The sequence below is a fragment of the Corythoichthys intestinalis genome, chromosome 3, assembly GCF_030265065.1.
Source record: "Corythoichthys intestinalis isolate RoL2023-P3 chromosome 3, ASM3026506v1, whole genome shotgun sequence".
Lineage (NCBI taxonomy): Eukaryota > Metazoa > Chordata > Actinopteri > Syngnathiformes > Syngnathidae > Corythoichthys > Corythoichthys intestinalis.
Window position 1 is genome coordinate 65,392,171 of NC_080397.1, and position 15,605 is coordinate 65,407,775.

Below are 15,605 nucleotides of genomic sequence, written 5' to 3' on the forward strand. Positions count from 1 at the left end.
ATTTTGTTGTTTAATTTTGCTATTAGAAATGTGGTCTTTTTTATATGTTTAAAATACTGTTCGAACACACGCAACAAATGTTTACTATCGTATCGTTTTCACTCTGTATCGAACCGTATCGTTCTTAAACTGTATCGAATCGGTCGGCCTTAAAAACGTATCGTTTTTTAATCGAATCGTAACCTGTGTATCTAGATACATATCGAATCGGCTTCATGCCAGAGATTCCCATCCCTTGTAAAAATAGATTATGACCGGATTTTTATGACCCTGTCAGTCAAAATGACAGACAACGAAAAAGTCTAGCGCAACCTCTGGTCCAAGTGAAACTTTTTTAAAGGACCGATTTCTGAAGTGGTCAGTTTATGCACCGAGTTAATCACATGATAATAATAATAATATAATAATAATTTAACCCCCCCACACACACACACAATTCACGCAAGTCACCCTTTTTAACCTCAAAACAGCGAATTTCGCCGAAAGGTGAGACATTTTGAAGCCATTAATTTAGTGTCAGGCCCGATCAAGGTTTGACTAGTTTTACTCACCTTCCAGGCATTCTTTCTTATTGTCCAGTTTCTCATGAGCTCGCAGCTTACTGGTAAAAGCTGTGAAGTTCTGCGGGTCGAACATTAGTACCTGTGAGCTGTCTTGCGACACCTCAGTCCATTTCATCTATGGTAAAAGGCAACCGTTGGTAACAGAAAAGTCTCCCATATGCAGCAGAGTCACACGAAAGCGCTCTTTGCTAATTTAGGAGAGTAAGTGACAACCTGCTTCTCATACGCCTCCGCTCGGTTGTTATAGAACACCGACAGGTAGCTCTTCTGTACAGTGGGGCAGAGTTCAATGGCCTCTGTGTAACACTGGATGGCGCTCTCGTACTTGGCCGCCTGAAAGTATTTGTTGCCTTTTTGATTTGCCTCACGGGCACGATCCAAACGACTCTAAAAGGGGAGAAAGATGTCTATTAGGCCAGTGTTTTTCAACCGGTGTGCCGCGGCAGTGCCGTGAGAGATCGTCAAGTGTGCCGTGAGAAATGATCCAATCGGTCTTTGTCAGGTGATGTAACGCTTGCAACAGCTGCAGCACATTTTATAGACCCTACTCACGTGACGTCACAGCCACGCCCCCGCGCCATGTTGTCCGGATACTAGTCATGTTAATGCATTAGCGCTTCGTAAATTCCTCCTATTATGGCGTGTTTTTCTGCTCGTTAACATTAATAATCAAAATGGTGAAGTCGTGTGTGGCGGTCGGTTGCAAAAACAGAGAAGATAGACGGAGAGACTTGAATTGTTACCGTATTCCGAGAGACCCGAAGAGGAGACCGAGATTGACTGCTGCAATTCGACGAGAAAACTGGGCTCCAAACGACTACCACAGATTATGTAGTAGTCATTTTATATCTGGTAAGATGCATTTAATATATATTTAGAGGGTTTTGGGCTTACAACCACAATTAAGATCATTGCTAGGCTAATCGCCGACAACATACACTCAGACGTTGTGAATGAACTACCTGAAAATATATAATTATAAGGGGATAATCAGACAGTTGTCATACAATTAATTTACAATTTCACTATTGAGGTCAAAAGCCAAAAAATAAATTCAACTAGGAACAATCTGGAGTAGTGCTGTCGCACTTCATATTTATTACGTATTATATATGTATATAGTGAGAGTGCTATCGCTAAACCATATAAACATTAAAAGCCCTAGCTCCATTGACAAATGATATGAAATACATTAGACTTGACAGTGGATGTTAGCAAGAACAAAAGATTTTGAATTGAAAATTTCGTAACTCACCTTCCGAGCACAAGATTCCTGCCGAATTTTCGTGTACGAGGACCTGTTTCACCCAACCAGCAACGTACCATTTATAAGCCTCCAAGCTCTTGAAGTTTTTCAAACTTTCGTGAGAATAGGCTGATTTTGTGTGGACAAGATAGTTGTAAATATCAGGATATCAGATGTCATGCGAAGCCAGCGGGTCGAAAAACATCGATTTAGGCATCAAATACGGCTCTGGCGAATGGATAAACTGAAGCTTTTCCACGTAACGCCTTTTATGCAACGGTTCCAATGAGTTTACAGCGTCAGATAACACCGGGGCTTCCATGAATTGCTCTATAACTTGCTCGACTAATTGAAAACAATGAGAATAGGTCTGAAAAAGAGGTACAATATGGCGGCCGGAAACAGCGACACGCCCATTTTGTGACGTAGGTGAGTAGGGTCTATACGGCTCTGGTCGTCTCGTTTGAAAGTGCGGAAGTTGAGGTTTACTCTCGTTTTTACTAGGGCTGTCAAACGATTAAAATTTTTAGTCGAGTTAATCACAGCTTAAAAATTAATTAATCGTATTTAATCGCAATTCAAACCATTTATAAAATATGCCATATTGTTCTGTAAATTATTGTTGGAATGGAAATATAAGACACAAGACGGACATATACATTCAACATACTGTACGTAAGTACTGTATTTGTTTATTATAACAATAAATCAACAAAATGGCATTAACATTCTGTTAACCCTTTAACACCGAACGTGTCGGATCCGACACGTTTACGCATATCATCTTTGAAGCCTCGTAACGCTGTAATTACGTCACCCACGTGCCCCTGGTTGCTCTCGTTTGAAAGTACGGAAGTTGATGTCCACACCAGTTTTTATTTGAAGTCAATCGACCAAGTAAAACGGGAGATAATGTCATTTGAGTTTTATAATTTTATTGCACTCATAAATATGCATTGACACGCTGCATGGGCCATGTGTCTATCTCCATATTTCCATCATTTCTTGTCCTTTTTTCAAAACCGAATGCAGCACAAAAGACTACATATCCCAATGGCCGTTGTGATGTCAAGAAGGACGAACCTAATGTGAACATTTTTAATAAATTGACGAGCAAGGCGCCAACTAAGGGAAAGGAGACACGCGTAGCAAGCAACGGCCGGTTGAATTGAGCTAGCCACTTTGAAACGTGCAGAATTAATCGAAAACTAAATTTAGCACAAGCTAATGCATTATTTCATCAACTCAAGGAATGGGATGAGCACTATTTGTCATTATTTTCCTCGGATCAGTCGGCCTCTCGGCGAGTAGAAGTGTCAGCAGCGCGCAAACGGCGGATGAGTAGGCTGTGTGACGTTGTATGTGACGCAGCTTAGTGAGATGTTCAAAAACAAACTTTATTGAGTGCGCAAAAAAAAACAAAAACTTCATTGGGTCGCATGCCTAAAAAAAATTGAATTGAACTGAACTACTTGTCAATATTTTTGAAAATACTTTTTTTTCAATGTTTGTTATTTTTTCTTCACTATGAATCTTTTCGATTTTTATATAGATGTGTGTTCGAGAAGCTTGATTGCATGTACATATATGGCGGAAAACACAGACAAGACTGAAAAAGCAGTTTCTGCTCTTGCACTCCTCTTGCAGAGAAACTGTTGTATTTTAAGCCAAAACAACTGTTGTGTTTGATAGAACAACATGTCTATATGCTGCCATAGCAGATTCATGGCTCATTAAGCCCCCGAACTATTTTTAATTTGCCCGTTTTACTCTGGAAACCCCCGTTTACAGACGTCGCGCAACCGTTTTTGTTTCAACCTAGCCATAAAAAGAAGGTAAGTAATTCTATTCATTATTCAAAATGTCTGTCATTTTTAGCTTAGAATCAATAATTGATGTCTAATATTTAGTTTAAAAAAAGAAAACGACTTTTAAAAAATTATTCACTCGCATATTTTAAACTTTTAAACAAATTGCGTCACAATGAAAAATTTGGCGTCTGTAAAAAAGTCACGGATATCTACCTCATAACTATCGCTTAATTGTAATTTTTTTGTTACTGTCGCATTTTCCCCGATATATTGGATGATAAATTATCGATCCAAACTAAGAAAATTTGAAAAATAACATTTAAAAGGGTAACTATATGAAAAAGAAAATCTCAACCACTCATTGTTGTCTGCGATTTCCGCATCGCTACCCTTGTTATATCACCATGTTTCACCCATAAAATCTCCAAAAAATCTGGCTGTGGCCATTCCCAGCTGTGTCTTGACACTCAGTGATACATGCTACATGGAGTTTTTGGATCGAAACAAGGTAAGTTTGCGATAATATGCCGTTAAAATCGTGGCGCCTTTAATTCTGCTCTTGCGTGCTCTCGCCTCCAGTTATGGTTTTGCTGTTTAAAAATTTTGTTTTAAAAATGCCCTCCTATTCAAAATTTTTCTTCCCCCAGAAAATTGAGATTTTAAGCTTTCCAATGATGTATCACACATGCATATCGGACAATTTTGAAATCTGGCCAAATTGGGGGTTTCAGAGCGGAACTACAAGTCACCTGAGTGTTTTCCGCTATATACCTTTGATAAGGTGATGGGTACAATACCTAACTTCACAAAGAGATATCCTCCAAACCCTTTTTGTGTTGGATGATATATATATATAAAAAAAAATCTCACTATTTTGCACCGTATATAACACGTTTTGACCATAGTATGTGTGAAGGCCAAAAACGCCTATGACCATAGCTGCTGTTAGTGTTGAATTGTCAAACATAAAACTATTCAATCTTATTTTTTTCTATTGAATGATTATCCTAGCAAGTTAAATAAATATTATCAAGCTTCAAAACGGTTGGTCGAGCACGTTTGGTTGTCAGTGGGACTTCAACATTATAAATTTTGAAAAAAGATTTTGGTCTTTTTTTTTTTTTTGTCTTTTTGGGTCCAAAATGTGGTTTAAAGTTGGTCAGGGACGAAAACAACAGTTTGGACATGAAGTTCAAGGTATCCTGAAAAAAGGGACCCAACTTCAACTTGGCCGTTGTAAACAGTTTTTTCTTTGAAATATAAAGGCAACATCAAAGGCATGCAAATTCGGCCAAAATAGGCTTAGGTGTTAAAGGGTTAAAGCGATCCATGGATAGAAAGACTTGTAGTTCTTGAAAGATAAATGTTAGTACAAATTATAGAAATTTTATTTTAAAACCCCTCTTAATGTTTTCGTTTTAATAAAATTTGTAAAATTTTCAATCAAAAAAGAAACTAGTAGCTTGCCATTGTTGATGTCAATAATTACACAATACTCACCATAAAAGCAATCGCACCAAAGCGCCAGCAGAGGGAGACAAAAAACACAAGTAACAAGTGGCCATGACACTGTTCTGTCATTTTAATCTGGGCACGTGCGTTAATTGCGTCAAATATTTTAACGTGATTAATTTAAAAAATGACCGCCCGTTAACGTGCTAATTTTGGACACCCTTATTTTTACTTGAAGTCAATCGACCAAGTAAAAGGTGAGATAATGCCATTTAAGTTTTATTGTCCACTCAAATCAACATTAAAACGCTGCATTGATCGTTTGTTTATGTCCATATTTCCATCATTTCTTGTCCTTTTCCAAAACCGAAACATATCCAAGGAGCTCTTCTGACGGCACAATGGAAGCAGACAATGCGACAATTATAAATATGGCGGAAAGCTTGAAATATCAATTTTCTGGAGGAAGAAAACATTTTGAACAGGAGGGCAAAACAAAAGAAAAAAAAACATTTTTTAACAGCAAAACCCGAACTGGATGCGAGAGCACGCGAGAGCAGAATTAAAGACGCCACGATTTTAACGAGATATTAATAATAATAATAATAATACATTTTATTTCTAGAGCGCTTTTCAGACCACACAGACGCTTCACAAAAGACATGGAATCCAGTACGATATAAAGGTATTAAAAGGATAAAAGATTTAAAGCACAATAAAGAGAAGTAAAGATATAACAGAGCTAGGGGTTATGGTGGATAAGAAAGAGTGAACAGGTGTGTTTTCAGTCTGGATTTGAAAAGTGATAGGGTAGATATGCTGCGGAGATCAGGGGGTAGGGAGTTCCAGAGCTGGGGGGCAAACTGACTAAAAGCTCTGGAACCAAAGTTGGAGAGGCGGACACGGGGGACGGAGAGGGGGAGAATAGTGGTAGGGTGAAGTGGACGGGTTGGATTGTTTAAACAGAGTAGATTGCAAAGGTAGGGAGGGGCCAGGCCGTGGAGTGTTTTGAAGGTGATGATGAGGATCTTGTAATTGATTCTTTGTTTGACGGGTAGCCAGTGAAGTTGACGGAGGATGGGGGTGATGTGGTGTGTTGCAGGGGTTCGAGTGATGAGACGTGCTGCTGAGTTCTGGAGGAGCTGGAGTTTCTGGAGGGACTTGTTAGGGAGACCGAAGAGCAGTGAGCAACAATAATCGAGCCGGGAGGTTATTAGATTACAGACCAGGGTGGAAGCGGTATGGCGGGTGAGAGAAGGGAGGAGACAAGAAATGTTGGGATGGTGGAAATAGGGTGATCTGGTGATGCTGTTGATATGTGATTGGAAGGAGAGCGTGATGTCGAGGATGACACCCAGACTCTTAACCTGAGACGAAGGTTAGATCGGTACATTGTTGATGGTAATAGAGAGAATTTATGGACATGAGAGAGCATGGCGGTGGTTCCAACTAGGAGGACTTATGTTTTGGAGCTATTGAGTAGGAGGAAGTTAGTGGAGAACCAAAAGTTAATGTCATCTAAGCAGAGGGTGAAGGAGGAAGGTGGGAGGGAGGCAGTTGGTTTTGAGGAGATGTAGAGCTGGGTGTCATCCGCGTAATCCGTGAATGTTGTGTTTGCAGAAGATGGAACCGAGGGGGAGAATGTAAATGATAAAGCGAAGCGGCCCCAGGACAGAACCCTAGGGCACGCCAGCGGAGACAGGGAGGGAATTGGATTTATGGGGCCGAATTTGACAAGTTGTGTGCAGTTGGACAGGTAGGAAGTGAACCAGGATATTATCGCATACTTACCTTCTTTCGATCGAAAAACTCTATGTAGCATGTATCACCGAGTGTCAAGACACAGCTGTGAATGGCCACAGCCGGATTTTGGGGGGATTTTATGGGTGAAACACGGTGATATAACAAAGGTCGCAATGCAGAAATCGCAGACAACAATGAGTGGTCGAGATTTTCATAATTTTACCCTTTTAAACGTTATTTTTCTATTTTTCTTTGTTTGGATCTAATATGTATCATCTAAAATTTTGGGGAAAATGTGACAGCGACAGAAAAAATACAATTAAGCGATAGTTATGAGCAGTGTTGTCACTAAGTAACGCGTTACTGTAATCCGATTACTTTTGTTCGGTAACGAGAAATCTAACGAGTTCATTTTTCAAAACCAGTAATCTGATTAAAGTTCGTTTCCTTAGTGTCTGTGCATTACTATTTTGTTTTTGCCTCATGATGTATGTAGAATAAAGAATACTGTAGTCATGTACAAATAGAATCTTAATAAAAAAATATTGCTCTTGAGTTTGGCAGTGACATCGGATGCCACGTTTTCTCATCGGGGAAAAAAAACGGGTCACATGTACAGAGGTTGCGCTAGACATTTTCGTTGTCTGTCATTTTGACTGACAGGGTCATAAAAATCCGGTCATAGTCTATTTTTACCCGTCACTTAAATTTTTAAAATGATAATGATGACATATTCAATAGTTTAGTTTTTATTCATTTTTAATTAATATTGTAACGCTTGCTTGGCGGCGAAAAATTAGACACGGAAGTCGTGGTATTTTTCTCCCTTTTTACTCTGCTTACCGCCAACAACTCCGCCCCCAAAGAAAAAGAGGCAACGATATAGACCCCAATCACCAACGTCACACAATGATCTTAATTGTGGTTGTCAGCCCAAAATATTCTAAATATATATTAAATGCATCTTACCAGATATAAAATGACTACTACATAGTCTGTGGTGATCGTTTGGTGCCCAGATTTCTTGTCGAATTACAGCAGTCCATCTCGCTCTCATCTTCGGGTCTCTCAGAATACGGTAGAACTTAAGTCTCTCCGTCTATCTTCTCTGTTACAGCAACCAACCGCCACACACGCCTTCACCATTTTGATTATTAATATTAACGAGCAGAAAAACACGCCGTAATTGGAGGCATGTACGTCGCGGTAATGTGTAAACATGACGATATGGCGGCTCCAGTCAGGGGGGCGGAGTTGTGACGTCATGTGATTGGGGTCTATACACAGGTGGCAATCTTGTCCATCAATTGGATGACGCACTGGCACACCGGGTGCACCAATAAGAACCTCGCGTTGATGTGTCAATCACGGTGCCACCGCCAGACCCCGGTGACGCTACAATATTCTGACAGAAGAGCCAACGACGTCATGCATTAAGAGAGACAATAGCTAATTAATATGCTAACTCGCCACCCTGTGGTCTGGGGTGTGAATTGCAACCTGTCAACATGACGGACGGACTTCAGCTTTTTCCGTCACCGTTTTAAAAAACCGGTCAACGACGGAAAATATCCGGTTAACGCGACCCCTGCACATGTATTACCATGCTATGAGCGCTGTTGGCGGCCAACAAACAACGTAGCCTGGCTATCTCTCAGGATGCTAACAGTGGAAAACCTAGGAGAAGGACCACAAACGGCTGCATTTGCTTATTGGACATAAAGCCATGACTTCACATTTACCTCCAATAAAGATGACAAAAAATATCTCCGTGCGTCGCAAACTTTGCGCTGGCTCAAAAAGGCAGTCGACCGCTAATAACTCTACATCTAATTGAAGGAACCACTTGGAATTACAGCACAACGCGACAAAAATTGAAACAAAGCCAACAGGTAACGAGAAAGCCAGCACTTTTCGAGTTTGTAACCAGCCTTTACGTACATTTTATAGTTATACTTTGCAAGCATAGGCGGAGTGGACTTTTTGTGTGGGGGGTTGGGGGGGCACAAAAGAGCGAGTCCAAAGTTTGGACACACCTCATCATTTGTGCGTTTCATGTTTTCACTACTATTGCAAATTCTCACTGAAAATATCAAAACTATGAATGAACACAGTGTTTCCCATCAATGAAACACAACACACCATCAATGACGTTTGGGCCCGCCACAGTCTAGTTTGCCCCCCCCGCCGAAAAAAAAAAAAAAAGATACTAATCAGATGCGTCAGTCAGCCGATTACACAGCTGTAGCCCACTCCACTCTACTACCCGCGCGAGCGAGAGCAGCATTTTAGAGTACTATTTTATTTATTTAAGAGACGCAAGGGGAACGAGTAGGAAGAATGGGAGAACGAGCGAGATAGCGAGAGATAGCGGTCGCATGTCGTAGCAGCCCGCTGCTATTTTGTTATTGTTTTTCTTTATTATTGTTACCACAATCAAGTGGGTAAGCAAATACAGACTTCTCTCCTTCTTCCCCATATCCGGTGCATTACAATAGTTTGGATCGGACTTTTCGGCGAAAGTGAGCGGTGGACGGCCTTCTTGGATGGAAAGCAAACTTTGATTGAACTTGCGCGGAGAGGCGGGGCCCAAAATAAAGCCTTGCTCTATTTTCAGAGCGTTGGTCACAGTAAAGTATTTATTAGTTCAAGCAGAGTAAAATGATACATATTCACGGTACAAGAACGTCGTTTCCGTGTCCATCGATTGGTAAGAAAAGGCTGTACGAGTGACGTGTGGCCGCTCCCGTCGGGGGGACATTTCGCGTGGAGTGGCTATTTTTCGGCACAACACCGACGCGCCAACTTCAGACATTTACGGCTGACGAAACTTGGATAAATGCCCCCCCACCCCCACCCCCCCGATTTCGCGAGCTCTGGGACACTCGAAAAATGACTCTCATACCTCTCCTTGCTAAGTTAATGGTACCTCGATGTGCGTTTGTGTGGAAATTTAGTTCACGAACAACGGGGAAAAAACTATTCACCTTCTCACCGAATCAAGAAAAAGGGTCAAATAAAAAGGAAAAAGGAGGGCTACGACGGTGGTCTGAAACCCGCGGCTCTTGGGCCGCATGCGGCTCTTTAGTGCCGCTTCGGAGCTTTTTTTTTTTTTTTTTTTAATGGAAAAAGATGGGGGAGGGGAATATATTTTTTGTTTAAATAGGATTACTAGGAGGACAAACATGATACAAACATTCTTTCAATTCAATAATATTGGAATGAAGTTAAACTTGTGGTGTCATCGTACAACAGAGTAGTCACGTGGTGCGCTATAGGATCCACTGCAGGGAAAATAAACATTTAATCATGAAGGCTAATTATGTATTTCTAGCCAACTTAGTCATTTTTATAGTAGGCTAATATAGCTAGTATTGATAATTACAGTATAAGGCTTGTACAAGGCTTTTAATTTTTTGCTACTCCAGACATACTGTATCAGTTTTAAAAAAAAATTTTTTTTGGGGGGGGGGGGGTCAAAATGGCTCTTTCAACAGTTTGGGTTGCCAACCCTGAGTGACTACGAGATGTAAGTCGTACTATTGCTACGAGAAAAAAAGTCGCATTATTACATAGGGTAACGTAGCTGTAATCAGCAACGCATTTTACATACATGTACCGTAGCTGAGAGCTATAACATTAGCTTAGCTAATGAAATATTTCAAATATATCTTTGTTATGGTTCTTCTTGGGGGGAAAAAAATAATGGAAAAAAAAAAAAAAAATTCGCCGTGGCACGACATGGTGTGGCTGTCCGACTCCGATGCAGCCCACCACCACAGTTTCAAAAACTCCTATGGTCAGAGACCCTCCCACCACAGTCTCCTAAAATCCTGTGGGAAACACTGGAACATGAGGAATTATGTACATGAAAACAGGTTTTATATTCTGCATTCTTCAAAGTATCCACCCTTGAGGTGTCTCAAAACTTTTGGCCTATACTGCATGCGTTATGAAATACTTTGTAGTAGGCCTGAACGATATATCGTTTAAACATCGCCATCGCGATGTGTGTGTGCTAGCAGTGCAACGGTTTGCGGTTCAAAACCGAACCATACGGTTCGCCCTGTACGGTTCAATACGCCTTTATGAACCGCGTCTTTTTGGTTTTGCAATTACAGTAATTTATTCCGAACGCTTGTGGAATGAAATGGTCAAACTGTGTGTGCCTGTGTGTAACGTGAGCGCAGCTGTGGAAAAATTCCCGCCCCGCGAGTAAATGTCCAATCGCTGTCAAGCACCTGTGTAATAGGAGCCGAGTAACGCCCTCTCTCGCTTACGAGCGAGGTGAAAGTGAAACAAAAAAGAAAACAAAAAAAGTGATGGCGAGCGGAGGAGTCGACAGACCGATTTTTGAGGAGGCACCGGCTTCTTTCAAATCTGCGGTGTGGCAACATTTCAGTTTCCCAGTGGACTACAATGCTGACGGAGAGAAAATATTGGAAAAAAAAAAGCAATTTGCAAGCATTGCTTATCTAACATGACTTGGGCACCTCAGCCGGCATCACCCACAGACATCGCTTTCTCAGAGCAGGACAACCCCGAAGATGACACCAGTGAAAACACGGGTCTATAGACCCTACCCACGTGACGTCACAACTCCGTCCTCCTGACTGGTGCCGCCCAATTGTCCGTCAACACATCGTGTTTACCTGTTACGGCTACGTACATTCCTCCTATTTACGGTGTGTTTTTCTGCTCGTTAACATTAATAATCAAAATAGTGAAGGCGTGTGTGGCGGTCGGTTGCAATAACAGAGAAGATAGACGGAGAGACTTGAAGTTCTACCGGATTCCGAGAGACCCGGAGAGGAGAGAGCGAGATGGGCTGCTGCAATTCGACGAGAAAACTGGGCTCCAAACAATTACCACAGATTATGTCGTAGTCATTTTATATCTGGTAAGATGCATTTAATATATATTTAGAGGGTTTTGGGCTGACAACCACAATTAAGATCATTGCTAGGCTAATCGCCGACAACATACATATGTATGTAGGGAGAGTGCTATCGCTAAACCATATAAACATTAAAAGCCCTAGCTCCATTGACAAATGACATGAAATACATTAGACTTGACAGTGGATATTAGCAAGAACAAAAGATTTTGAATTGAAAATTTCGTAACTCACCTTTCCAAGCACAAGATAGATTCCTGCCAAATTTTCGTGGACGAGGATCTGTTTCACCCAACCAGCAACGAAGTATTTATAAGCCTCCAAGCTCTTAAAATTTTTCAAACTTTCGTGAGAATAGGCCGATTTTGTGTGGACAAGATAGGACAATATCAGGGTAGCTAGCACATGTCAGGCAAATACGGCGAAGACAGCGGGTCGAAAAACATCGATTTAGGCATCAAATATGGATCTGGCGAATGGATAAACTGAAGCTTTTCCACATAACGCCTTTTATGCAACGCATCCAGTGAGTTTACGGCATCCGAAAGCACCGGGTCTTCCATGAAATGCATTATAAATCGCTCGATCAATTGAGACCATTGATAATACAGACACAAAATGACGGACAAGGGGGCGGAACAATACAGCGATCACGTGATTTTGTGACGTCGGTGGGTAGGGTCTATAGAAGAGGCGTTCCAAAAGCCTTACAATATCAGGTCAGAAAAACACAAGAAAATAACCCACGCAGTGGGGATGTGCATTGCAAAAGACATGCAACCATATTCTGTGGTTGAAGATGCGGGCTTAGTTAATTTAATTGCAACGCTTGACCCGCGTTATATTGTTCCCTCGCGGACATATTTCGCCAACAACATAATCCCCGACATTTATGAAATGGCACGCAAAGCCATCGAAGATGATTTCGCGAAAGCACATAGTTTCGCCCTGACCGCTGACAGTTGGACGTCCCGTGCTACAGAGTGCTACTACCTAACTGTGACGGTCCACTATAATTCATACCTGTCAAGTTGTACGGTCTCGGCGTTATTTGTACAAGTGAGCACTGATTTTTAAATGTGTACGCCGTACGTTACGTTCAAAATCTGCACGTTTTTTTGTGCATTGCGTTTTTTTGTTGTTTTTTTTCATCCGTTTGGATTTGGTCACGCGTTTGGTTTGTAGCAAACGCGATGCTAGGCGGCTCCAATATTTCCTGACTGTGGCCGACATCAAACAATCTACGCCTACATATCTCATGCATATAGAACTACATGCGAAATGACACACGGTAGCGTTAGTAAACTGCCGCCATTTTAGAGCAGGAAACTTCTCAGAAAGGCTCTGTTGTAGTAAACCTTCCGAGCGAACCTAAGCAACTTTTTATCCAAAATACTCCTAAATCGGCAAAATCTTGACTTGAGTCTATCTTTAAAGGATGAAAAAGTTTTGAAATTTTCACATGTCGAAAGTAGACAGAAGGGAACCAAGGCAAAAACGGGAGCAATTTTATCAACTTTAACGGTTGATTCACAACATTAAATGAACTCCAAACATAGCAAAGGTTACTATGTTTTTGGGTTTGTTTGTTTGTTTTTTTTAATGAAAAAAAAACATGAAAAGTATCACCAGTTACTTTGCCAAGTAACTTTTTTACTACTGTGTGTGTATTTCAGTAGTCAGTCACTACACTTGCCAAAGAGCTAAGAGGCATTTTAACAGTCGAAAATGTTTACATTTTAAGTGTTTATTTCATTTTTTTAAAAGCAAAATAAAGGCAGTTTATAAAAAAAAAAAAAAAAAAAGCAAAACGCAAACCGAAACCGAACCGAACCGAAACCGTGATCCCAAAACCGAGGTTCAAACCGAACCGTGGGCTAACTGAACCGTTGCACCCTTAGTGCGTGCGCAATAGTCCCATCGCAAGGACGTGCGATAGTTTTTATTTTTTTAAATCGACATACGCCCTGCCTTCTGCTCTGCGCACATCCTCACACCCTCCCTCTCCCAGCTTTTTGAACCTCACAGTCACTGCCGCACTTGCTTATTAAAGTGAACGATGCTGGTATCTTTGATCTTGCCAAAGAAAGGGACATGAAAGTGCAGCAGCTGTCAATAATCGTTTAACTTGTTAAACAGTTTCTGCAAGGAAGCCGCTTTGGAATGAATGTGCGTGTGTGTGTGTGTGTGGGGGGGGGGGGGGGGGGGGGAAGACGTTTGAGACATATAAATTAAATGCCAGAAGTGATCATGAAGAGTTTGTATTTTCAACATGTCCACCAAGAGTCACAGCTAAGGTAGATAAACAGAAGTATTTAATAAAGCCAAGCATTTTTCTACTACAGTACTTTATTATTGTTCAAAAATGATTTGGTTGGACAGTTATGTTTAAAATTGAACATAATTATTATATCTGAAGTGCTTAAAACCATCTATATACATTTATACACATTTTTTTAAATCATACTTTGGGGAAAAAGTGAGAAAAAAAACATGTCTTTTATGTATCTCTTTCCAATGCTAAATCTGAATAAATACATTGAGCACACACACAAAAAAAATAAAATTTGTGGGGCGGGGTGCGCAACTTTGTGGTTTTTCACTTTTCACGGCGGGTTCTGGTCACCATTAACCGCGAAAAACGAGGGATGCTGTCAAATGCGAAGTTGCGAACTCTCAGGATGTTGACTCTAAAATGACGAGCGGTCAAATGACTTTTGTTAACGCTGCCTTTATTTGGTTAACAAGACTCAGGCACGATACAACAAACACGCGGGTATGCAAGCTCAAACAACAGCCTAATAGTACAACCGCGTATCGGAATAGCTGCCGTAAATCAAGTGTCGTTATTGCCGCAAATGTAAACAAAGTGCTGCATAATGGATACTTGTCAGACAGCGGCTAGTTCGGGTGGCCCATCAGCGGCTGTGACGTCTGCCCGTCCGGCGTCAATCAGAGCACGCCACGGTGGGAGGGGAGGCAGCCAATTGGCGGACGCGGCGATCAGATGACTGACAGTCTCAAAAAAGATAACAATGAAACGGCCAGGGCCGTCGCACCACTCAGAAGTGCAGTGAGCAGCGTGGATAACGGTAAAATGTAAACATGGAAGCAGGTTGGCCCTCTGGGTGGGGAATTCAATTGAAAAAAGAATATAGATGGAACAACTCTCAGAAAATGTAAATAAGTTGGTTTGCCTCAGCGACTGGCTAGAGAATAAGTAGGGCAGAGGGCCACATTTATGTGTACACTACACACACTTTGCACACATTATAAATAATATTGTTTCAGTTACTGTTCTAAGGCTCTGTTGTGTGTTTGTTTTTGCAGAGAAAAAAAATGTCTTCAACAGAAAGAATGTTAATGTTAATGCCATCTTGTGGATTTATTGTTATAATCAACAAATACAGTACTTATGTACAGTATGTTGAATGTATATAGCCGTCTTGTGTCTCTTTCCATTCCAAAAATAATTTACAGAAAAATATGGCATATTTTAGAAATGGTTTGAATTGCGATCAGTTACGATTAATTAATCTTTAAGCTGTGATTAACTCAATTAAAAATTGTAATCGTTTGACAGCCCTAAATAACCCTTACTTTTCGAGGCTGTGGTCATAAAGTTAATATGAGAAACTTGAAACTGCTCGGTGTTGCAACTGTTCGATTTTGCACATCAGATATTTTTTGAAAGAAAAAGTCTTAGCCAAAGTTATTTATTTTTATTTTGTTTTTCAAAATATCAACATTTCAGAATATTGTATTTTCTATTTTTGAGCAGAATTCTCGCTTTGTATAAGCTAATGTTTCTATTGTTGAAAGCACAAAAGTCATAAACAACTAGCACATTTATATTTTGCATTTTGTTTTCTTACTGTACAGAAAATGAACCG

General features: G+C 40.7%; 1 protein-coding gene across 1 annotated transcript in view; it reads right to left on the minus strand.

Moving 5' to 3' along the window:
• Positions 1–15,605, minus strand: part of LOC130913546 (mitochondrial import receptor subunit TOM70-like) — a 143,902-nt gene that overhangs the window by 111,576 nt on the left and 16,721 nt on the right. Inside the window, exons 3-4 of the mRNA XM_057832225.1 lie at positions 777–950; positions 552–678 (exon numbers count right to left, since the gene is read on the minus strand). Coding sequence (XP_057688208.1) covers positions 552–678; positions 777–950 — 301 coding nt within the window. The remainder of the gene's footprint in view (positions 1–551; positions 679–776; positions 951–15,605) is intronic.